Source organism: Salvelinus alpinus, chromosome 20 (genome assembly GCF_045679555.1).
Source record: "Salvelinus alpinus chromosome 20, SLU_Salpinus.1, whole genome shotgun sequence".
Taxonomy (NCBI): Eukaryota; Metazoa; Chordata; class Actinopteri; order Salmoniformes; family Salmonidae; genus Salvelinus; species Salvelinus alpinus.
This window is the reverse complement of record NC_092105.1, coordinates 19,433,633-19,444,083: the sequence shown is the minus strand read 5'-3', so window position 1 is coordinate 19,444,083 and position 10,451 is coordinate 19,433,633. Positions and strand designations below refer to the sequence as shown.

General features: G+C 43.8%; 1 protein-coding gene across 1 annotated transcript; it reads left to right on the top strand.

The window, feature by feature from the left end:
- The first annotated feature begins 738 nt into the window (after positions 1–738).
- LOC139546430 (tumor necrosis factor ligand superfamily member 13B-like) lies at positions 739–7,229 on the top strand. Its single transcript, XM_071354798.1, has 6 exons — positions 739–1,750; positions 1,866–2,238; positions 2,811–2,867; positions 3,065–3,189; positions 3,976–4,126; positions 4,209–7,229. Exons 1-6 carry the CDS (start codon positions 1,571–1,573, stop codon positions 4,319–4,321), a joined length of 999 nt encoding a protein of 332 aa, XP_071210899.1. The 5' UTR covers positions 739–1,570; the 3' UTR covers positions 4,322–7,229.
- Positions 7,230–10,451: the final 3,222 nt, after the last annotated feature.

Below are 10,451 nucleotides of genomic sequence, written 5' to 3'. Positions count from 1 at the left end.
TTGTGAAATAAATGTTATATTGAACTCAAAGCAATTGCTATTCTACATAATGTTGCATTAGCGTTGTGTAAAATATTCTTTCTAAGGATATTCAATTGTTTGTACGTCTCAGAAATCAATTCAAATTGTATTTGTCACATGTTCCGAATACAACAGGTGTAGTAGACAGTGAAATGGAATGAAAGCTGGCGTTGATATGCAGGAGAGAATAATATGTTAACATACTGATACACTGATTTGTTGAAGGACTAAACATGCAATTATGATGATGGGTGTTCTCTGAGCTGGATGCTTATGGGTATTGTAGTTGAGAGCTCTGTACCCTCATGAACTAAACTTGAATTGTGCATCCATTCTGTTGAGGAAAACAACCACTGCAGTCATTTTACTACTCTAGTGTTGATGTGTTAGTTTGTTTATATTCAGTCTTCTGTTCTAAGTATACAATCTAATTTTCTGTTCTTTGTACAGTAACATGCAATAACTGAATAAACCCAAAGTTCTTATAATATCTCTCTTCTGTGATGTTTAGCATGTTTAGCATTAGTCTGTGAAGGGTCTGGTTCCACATTCACAGAAATATGTTGGCTACAAATAGAGAAAAACATTCTCTACTTCACTTTTTATTTTCTGGAACAGTGATGATGTAAAGAGGCGAGGGGTGATTTTTGCACTTCCTTTTCTAGTTGGCCATCCTGTCTATTCAGACCAAAATATGAGTCATCATATTTCCACACTCCATTTTCCTCTTCCACAACACACTAATTATGATTTGACATATGTTTTATAGCTTGTCGTATTTGCATCAGCTGTGACTTTAATCAGGATCAGATGTGTCTCCCCTGCTGTGCCCTGTCAGACTAAAGTGGTTGAAGAGAAAGCAGAGTTTGTCGTTTAGAGCGGGGAGGATGGACAGAGCGTAGATGGGTAAAAAGAGAGGGTGGTTTGACTTGGCCGTCATCAGAGCAGGAAGTTCTGAGTGTGGTTAACTGAGCGGAACAGAGGAGATGGAGGCTGCAGCTCTACCCTGCCTAATACACCATTCAAGCATCGTGTTCAGACTGTGCAGTCACTGAGACGGGAGAGAAAGAAATACCTGGGAGAAACAGAAGATGAAGTAAGGGAAGGACTAACAGAGTCCTGAACAGAAAGTAAGGGAAGGACTAACAGAGTCCTGAACAGAAAGTAAGGGAAGGACTAACAGAGTCCTGAACAGAAAGTAAGGGAAGGACTAACAGAGTCCTGAACAGAAAGTAAGGGAAGGACTAACAGTCCTGAACAGAAAGTAAGGGAAGGACTAACAGAGTCCTGAACAGAAAGTAAGGGAAGGACTAACAGTAGTTGTACATAGAAAGTAAGTCCAGAAAAAGCTAAGAAGGAGAGACGACAGAGTGTCTGGAGAGACAATGGACAGTTAAGAGAGCGTGAGGCAGACTAGAATTTACCAGAACATACCAAAAACATTGACTGAAGACTGAAGATCCAGCATTACTATCCCAAGAGGAGAGCCCTTTGGAAGGCAGGTCATGCAGCCAGTGTGACTACGGAAGGAGGCTGTCTGGTTCCTGTGATGGTGTCTGCAGGTCCAAGTCCTGAGGCTGTTGGCCCTGGGCAGGAGTCTGGGGGTCGGAGGCTCTCCTGGCCGGTCCTGTTGCTGACCCTGGCGGCGGTCACCTCATCGTCTCTCTCGGCTTTATCTCTGTTCCATCTGCTGGCTCTCAGGGCCGAGGTGGAGGGGCTCCGGTCAGAGGTATTTCGCAGGAGAGAGGAGGCAAGATGTTTACATATTCACTGCTATTCTGTGATGCTGTGGTCTGTAAAATATGTATGATATGAGATGGAGTTGTTTTCGATGCGTTACCCAGACACTGCAACAGATGAGCAGCAGCTCCAGAACCAGGAGGAGCAGCTCCGCCCCTCCACACCCCCCTGACCCCCAGCCCCCTCCACACCCCCCTGACCCCCAGCCCCCTCCACACCTGCCTGACCCCGAGTCCCTTCCACACCCCCCTGACCCCCAGCCCCCTCCACACCACCCTGACCCCCATCCCCTTCCACACCCCCCTGACCCCCAGCCCCCTCCACACCTGCCTGACCCCGAGTCCCTTCCACACACCCCTGATTGCCAGCCCCCTCCACACACACCTGGTCCCCAGCCCCCTCCACACCCCTCTGAGTCCCAGACTAGGCTGATCTTCATCAGGAAGAGGAGTGTGGGCACAGGACCTGAGAACACAGGCAAGACTTCCAATACTATTCTCTGGGACTATTTGTATCTGTTTGACATGTTGAAGGGTGATACAGCACGTTGTCAATTCTGTTCTGTTTTTAGATTATATTCTGTGATTGTTGCTTTAAAATGGGGCTGATGCTTTAACACTTCAAACAAGTACACTTATTTCTGGCAAGCTGCACTGTTTTTTGTTTTGTTCCTGCTCTCTCTAGAAATTACTCATCTTATACACAGTGAGGTTTAGTTTTTTTTTTTTTGGGGGGGGTTATTTACTCTCACCAAAGAAAACAAGAGAAATAACAAACAGTACAGATAAAGAACTGGTGAAAATGGTGTGCAGGTGAGTCTGGAAGTCCAAAAGGGCTGATATGAAAACCAAACCACAAATATAAGTTCAACAAAAATGAAAGTTTGTTCAATCAGTTAAACAAAGCATATTAATTAGAATTGTACATCATACACTCAGTATACAAGACAAATCTGTTTGATTATGTGTGAGAGTTAGGCTACATGGAGGGGATTATTGGGTAGTGTAGTTTGAATCAATGCTAAACTCTCCCTCTGTCCTACTCTCTAGTGTCTCAACCCTGTCTACAGATGCTGGCAGATAGCAACAGGGAAACATTCCAGAAAGGTACTGTAAACCAGGAATTACAGTCAGACACACAATTTTACCAGAAATACTTAAGTTGACTTAAGGACATACAGACTGGGACTTGGGCTATGCTAGGTAGTTCATCGTGTTTGGATTGACTCACACATGGTTTGTTTGTCGAGGTTGGTGATGTTTTGATTCATTCATTCATGGTTTGTGTTTCTGGTGTTGTGCAGAGTTTGCATTGGAGCCTCACACAGGGATCCCCTGGCAGGAGGGGCTTAGGAGAGGCTCCGCCCTGGAGGCAGAGAGTGACAGCATTCTTGTCAGAGAGGAGGGATACTACTTTGTCTACAGCCAGGTGAGCACTTGTCGTCTACATCAGAGAACTTGGTGTATCATATAGGTTAGTGCTAGATCACATGGGGTGAAGGTACAGTAGCTCTAAGCTATTACATAGACACAACAGCTCACAAGCCCCAACTCTCCCATTCTCTCTTCAGATGTACTACAATATCTCACAAGCCCAACAACATTCATCTTCTTCTCCTGCACATGTCTCTCTGTCTCTCTGTCTCTCTGTCTCTCTGTCTCTCTGTCTCTCTGTCTGTCTCTCTCTCTCTCTCTCTCTCTCTCTCTCTCTCTCTCTCTCTCTCTCTCTCTCTCTCTCTCTCTCTCTCTCTCTCTCTCGATCTCTGTCTGTCTGTCTGTCTCGCTCTGTCTCTGTCTGTCTGTCTCTGTCTGTCTGTCTGTCTGTCTCTCTCGATCTCTGTCTGTCTGTCTCTGTCTGTCTCGCTCTGTCTCTGTATGTCTGTCTCTCGGTCTCTCTCTGTATGTCTGTTTCTCGGTCTCTCTCTGTATGTCTCGCTCTGTCTCTCTCTGTCTGTCTCGCTCTGTCTCTCTCTGTCTGTCTCCCTCGGTCTCTGTCTGTCTGTCTCCCTCGGTCTCTGTCTGTCTGTCTCCCTCGGTCTCTGTCTGTCTGTCTCCCTCGGTCTCTGTCTGTCTGTCTGTCTGTCTGTCTGTCTGTCTGTCTGTCTGTCTGTCTGTCTGTCTGTCTGTCTGTCTGTCTGTCTGTCTGTCTGTCTGTCTGTCTGTCTGTCTGTCTGTCTGTCTGCCTCCCTCCCTCCCTCCCTCCCTCCTCATACAGGTGTACTACATGGACAGGATCTTTGCCATGGGTCATGTGGTGAACAGGAAGAAGAGGAATGTTGTGGGAGATGAAGCTCAGTATGTCACACTGTTCCGCTGTATCCAGGACATGAACCCTGTTTACCCATACAACACCTGCTACACAGGGGGTGAGTGCGTACATGTGCATGTTTGTGTGTGTTTACGTGTGTGCCTGTACGTATATGAGTGTGTTAACTCTCTTCTCTGTAGGTATAGTGAAACTGGAGGTCGGGGACAGTGTGGAGCTGCTGATACCTCGCTCTACAGCCAATATTTCTCTGGATGGAGATTCTACTTTCCTGGGGGCCTTTAGACTGGTCTGACCCTGCCCAGGGGGGCTGAACCTGGGGGCCTTTAGACTGGTCTGACCCTGAGCAGGGGGGCTGAACCTGGGGGCCTTTAGACTGGTCTGACCCTGCCCAGGGGGGCTGAACCTGGGGGCCTTTAGACTGGTCTGACCCTGCCCAGGGGGGCTGAACCTGGGGGCCTTTAGACTGGTCTGACCCTGCCCAGGGGGGCTGAACCTGGGGGCCTTTAGACTGGTCTGACCCTGAGCAGGGGGGCTGAACCTGGGGGCCTTAAGGGATACAAACTGGGGGGACTGGAAATGGTGAGCTGGGAGATACTGGCTGTGGTGGAGAAGAGATAATGGTTTTAAATGTAAAATAACTAATGGCTTGTGGGTCTGGTAGCTACATCATCTTTTCTACTATGATGTCAACTGCTTTACAGTGTGACTGAGGATGGACGGACAGATTCATGGCCTATGAATGGCTGATGCATTATGTGACACCAGTGTCATCACAATGCGTGATCTGAAATGTTTGAGGCTTATGTTGGCAGGTGGCTCAACATTCATTCATGTAGACTCCTTTACACATGTTGTTATGGTCATATACATTGTCAATACACATGTTGTTTAGGGCTGTGACGATACCAGTATTGCAATATTTTCTTCTCAGGAAGTCTGAATATTTTATGTCTGTTTCCACTGATAACCTGAATGACCCTAGAACGTTTTGGAAGGCTATTAAGTCTATGTCTGGTAACAGTAATGTTAATGAATTACCGTCATGTGTTTTGAAGGACTCTGTAGCTGTATATGACAAAACTGAAATGCTGAATTGTTTCAATGAGCACTTTGTATCATCTGGTAGGCTGTTCGATTCAGTGTCCTCTGTCTCTGTACAACCCTGTGTGGATGAACCAGTGTCCTCTGTCTCTGTACAACCCTGTGTGGATGAACCAGTGTCCTCTGTCTCTGTACAACCCTGTGTGGATGAACCAGTGTCCTCTGTCTCTGTCCAACCCTGTGTGGATGAACCAGTGTCCTCTGTCTCTGTACAACCCTGTGTGGATGAACCAGTGTCCTCTGTCTCTATACAACCCTGTGTGGATGAACCAGTGTCCTCTGTCTCTGTACAACCCTGTGTGGATGAACCAGTGTCCTCTGTCTCTGTACAACCCTGTGTGGATGAACCAGTGTCCTCTGCCTCTGTACAACCCTGTGTAGATGAACCAGTGAGAGCTGGTCAAACTTTTAGCTTTTTGCCATTCTCAGTGCAGGTGGTACATAAAGCCCTGAAATCCTTAGATCAGAGAAAACCTGCAGGTCCTGATCTTTTGGATCCCTGCTTTTTAAATTTGGCAGCTGATTTCATAGCTGAACCACTTACATATCTGTTCAATCTAACCCTGGAATATAATGAAATTCCAAAGATCTGGAAATCAGCATTTGTCCTATCACTTTTAAAAGGGGGAGATCCAACTCTTTTAAATAATTATAGGCCAATCTCAAAACTGTCACCCCTGGTGAAAATACTTGAAACCCTTGTGAGTGAACAGCTAAAATAGTTTTTATTTACTAACTCTATTTTATCAATGTACCAATCGGGCTTCAGGAAGAAGCATAGCACAATTACAGCAGCCATGAAGGTTTTAAATGATATCACTGAAGCCCTTGACAAAAAAACAGCACTGTGTCTCACTTTTTATTGATCTGTCTAAGGCTTTTGATACAGTTGATCATGCTATACTGAGGCAGAGATTGTCGAGTGTAGGTCTTTCAGAGCATGCAGTTGCATGCTTTGCTAACTATCTGTCTGATAGAACTCAGTGCACTCAATTTGATGGGCTTATGTCTGTTAAATTGTCTGTCTTTAATGGTGTGCCCCAAGGCTCTGTACTTGGTCCTCTCTTATTCACTATTTAAATAAATTATTTAGACAAAAATCTCCAAAATGTGCAACTTAATTTTTATGCTGATGATACTGTTATTTACTGTTGTGCCTCGTCTCTTACAAAAGCTTTCCAGAACTTGCAAACTGCTTTTTATACGGTTCAACATACCTTGTGTCAATTGAAGCTTATCCTCAATACTAACAAAACTAAACTAATGGTGTTTTCTAAACCAAGAAATAGACCTCTGAACCTTTCACCTATTACTACCTGTCAGGGCAAGGAGAATGAGGTTGTAACCTCATATAAATATCTTGGATTTTAATTAATGACGGCCTCTCTTTTAAATTGCATATTCAACAACTTACAACAAAGATTTAAGCTGAAATTGGGATTTTATTTTAGGAATAAGGCCTTTTCTTTTGAAGCCAGAAGGAGGCTAGAATCAGCTACATTTATGCCTTTACTAGACTATGGGGATATAAACTGCAAAACCCTTACGCACCACTGCACTTTGTATACCAGGGTTGGCTGACCTTCTCTAGTCACTCGTAGGCTCAGTCACTGGTATACTTTTATTTAAAAAGCCATTTTCTGTTTAGTTACTACCTTTTTATTTGGGCATTTTTATTGTTCAGAAATGTGGTGGGTACTCTCTTCGTTCGCTGGAATTTATCCTGCTAACTGTTCAAAATGTCCAAACTGAATTTGGTAAAAGGGCTTTTATGTACTCTGCGCCATCGTCTTGGAACGCCTTACAAAATACTTTTAAACTGGAAGAACTTGTCCCGATTGGTATTTTTAAATCACTGATGATTGATCTTGAGACTGACAGGTCAGGGAATCATTGTTTTTAATTTGCTGTTTTTGATTTTGTTATACTTTTGTGAATTCTATGGTTTTTACTAGATTACTGGTAGTTTTTCATGTTGTCTGTCTGCAATTTTTGTAATGACTTGGTGCTGCCTATCTTGGCCAGCACGCTCTTGAAAAATAGATTTTAAATCTCAATGAGCCCTTCCTGGTTAAATAAAGGTTAAATACATTTTAAAAGGTGCACCTGTGTAATGATCATGCTGTTTAATCAGCTTCTTGATATGCCACACCTGTCAGGTGGATGAATTATCTTGGCAAAGGAGAAATGTTTACTTACAGGGATGTAAACAAATGTGTGAACAAAATTTGAGAGAAACAAGCTTTTTGTGCATATGGAACATTTCTGGGATCTTTTATTTCAGCTCATGAAACATTTTTCATGTTGTGCCTACATTTTTTGTTCAGTGTACAATGAATTGGTGACATTCATTTGTAACTATCCACTGTATGTAACGGCTTTCGTTGGTGGAAGGAGAGGAGGACCAAAATGCAGCGTGGTACGTATCCATAATATCATTTAATCGAGAATGAATACAAAATACAAAAGAACAAGAGAATAAATGAAAACCGAAACAGTACCGTATGGTACTAATACAAGAAACAATCACCCACAAAACACAATAGAAAACAGGCTACCTAAATATGGCTCCCAATCAGAGACAACGACTGACACCTGCCTCTGATTGAGAACCATACTAGGCCAAACACATAGAAATATAACATACAGAACAAAACATAGAAAAACAACATAGAATGCCCACCCCAACTCACGCCCTGACCAAACTAAAATAAAGACATAAAAAAGGAACTAAGGTCAGAACGTGACACTGTATACATGAGTTGCAGCAAAGTTGGTTCCTGTTTCAGTCACGTTTTTGGTCATGTTCGCGTGGGTCAAACAAAAACATTGGTTGACTATAGAGCCTCCCACAGTGCAGGTGATGGCTGCAGGATGATGGCTTCAGGATGATGGCTGCAGGATGAAGTTGGTGAAGAGCAACTGCAGAAACTTGCAGTAGACTGCAGTCAAAACTTCATGACCTTTGATCACGTGATTTTTATAATGTTCATGCAGTCGACATATACAGTAGGGTCTTGTGGGACAATTCTTATCCTCATAATGAGGGACACTTTAAAAGGTGATGACAATGATACGCTCAAATGCACCCAATCACTATGGCTGGTGGTGCTGATAGTGATGTCATCCCTTCCTGAGAGGGGGTTAGTTGTAGCCTACCACTTGTAACCAACAGAGGGAAGCATTCCCACAGGAAACTACAGTGAAGTACGGTATGGTACACTAGTGCTTCCATGGTGCTTCTCTTCTTGACACATGGAGGCATCCAGAATGCAGGTCTGTATCCGTCTTTTTTACTGAAAGTCACTAACACAACACTCCCAAAAGTAGTGCTGTATGTACTGTGGTTAGTTGGAGTAAAACAAATGTACACATGCACACACTAGAATGGACATGACTGGCCATTTACCTGCATGTGTTTCTGCCAAAGATGTTAGTCCACTATATTGTGATGAGGTGCAAGGAGAAACAGAGTCATTATAGAGAGAGCAATAGTAATGCCGTCATTTTGTAGGCGCTAACAGAGGCTTGCTCCGCCATTACTCATTGGCCAAAGCCTATGGGGAAATGAATGTTTTTTGGGGATAAACGCCGAAAATAAGTCAGACATGAATTTTGAAGCATTTATGTAATCAAGATAAGAACATAAAGGCTTCATAATAAACATCATGTTTACTGACTGATATTATCTAATAGAACAAGAAGTATAAGATCTCCTAATCCTGGGTTGAACTCAGACCTTATTTTCAGCGTTTATCCCCAAGCCCCATTAATTTCACCAATAGGAATGGCTGAATTTTTCTTAGGACTATAAACTGGCAAGCTCTATTGTGCGTAGAGCTTCCTATTGGTTGATTCTGATTCTTTCAAATGGGAAACTCAGACCTAATATTTGTACAAGTTTTCAAGTCATACATTTCTGCGTTTCAGAGTTCTAAGTTGTCTTGAACTCGGCAATAACCATGAATATAGATGTAGTTTTGGGAGAGTACGCTGTTACACTCCAAAAAAACATTTCCTCAACTGCAATGACAGGACACAGATGAAGACTCCCAAGGTGGCTTAGCAGTTCAGACGTCTTTTTCTGTTCCGTATTGTCGTGTCCTGTATATATATATTTACACCTTTCTTCGCATATCTTTTATTTATTTTATTATCCAAGAACTCAACTACAAAAGCTTTCCTGCAAAAGCTTTCCTGCAACCCGCTCCACCAATTACAAAAAAGTATTATTTACCTCAATCTGAAAATCCATCGTGGAAGCTAGCCAGGGGCTAATTCAGAAGCTAGCCTGAAAGCTAACCAGAAGCTACTCCGATAGCTAGCCAGAAGCTAATCTGTAGCTGCCCCGAAATTAGCCGGTTTGCTGGCTAGCGTTGGTGTTTCAGCTGCCCACGTTTTGTGGTCATCAGCTATTCCTTTAGCTCGATAATCTACCGGCACTTTTGTGCAACGCGACTCGGACCGGAGCATTCCGGGACTTTTTTTTCTCTCAGTTTCCCCGGATTCCAGCCGCAGGCTCTGGACACTTGCACCTTGATCTCGCAGCTAGCTAGCTGCAAACCGTGTGACTATTGGCTTACGTCGACCCCGGAGCAAACTCAAATCATTCTGGAGCTAGCCAGCTGAGGAGTTCCATCAGCCATTCCTGGGTACAGTCACCTATCCGGACCCGTTTCTTTTGTTGTTGCTGCAGATACGGAGCCCCTCCGGGCCTTCACGACTGACTGCCGCGACTGACTGCCGACGTTATCTGCCCGAGGGATTTATCCAACTGGCACCTCCGTCCCGACGTTACCTGAACGCTCATCTGGGGCCCGCTAATCGTTAGCTGTCTTATCGGCTGCTATCTGAATAAGTATATCGGACAACTATTATTATTATTATTATTTATTTATTTTATTTTTTTCCTTGGGTCACTATATCTATTTTGCCAATTTGGATTGATCCCCTCTACCACACGGAACCCCACTAACCTACCGACGGAAACGCACGAGGTATCTACAAACAGACCTCCATCCTATGCTGCTACCGATAGCCATATACCCGGCCAGCTGTCTGGATCGCCACGACCCCAACCAACCTCTACTCACTGGACCCTTATTGATCACTCGATTAAGCATGCCTCTCCTTAATGTAAATATGCCTTGTCCATTGCTGTTCTGGTTAGTGTTTATTGGCTTATTTCACTGTAGAGATTCTAGCCCTGCTCACTATACCATATCCAACCTCTCAGTTCCACCACCCACATATGCGATGACATCACCTGGTTTCAATGATGTTTCTAGAGACAATATCTCTCTCATCATCACTCAATACCT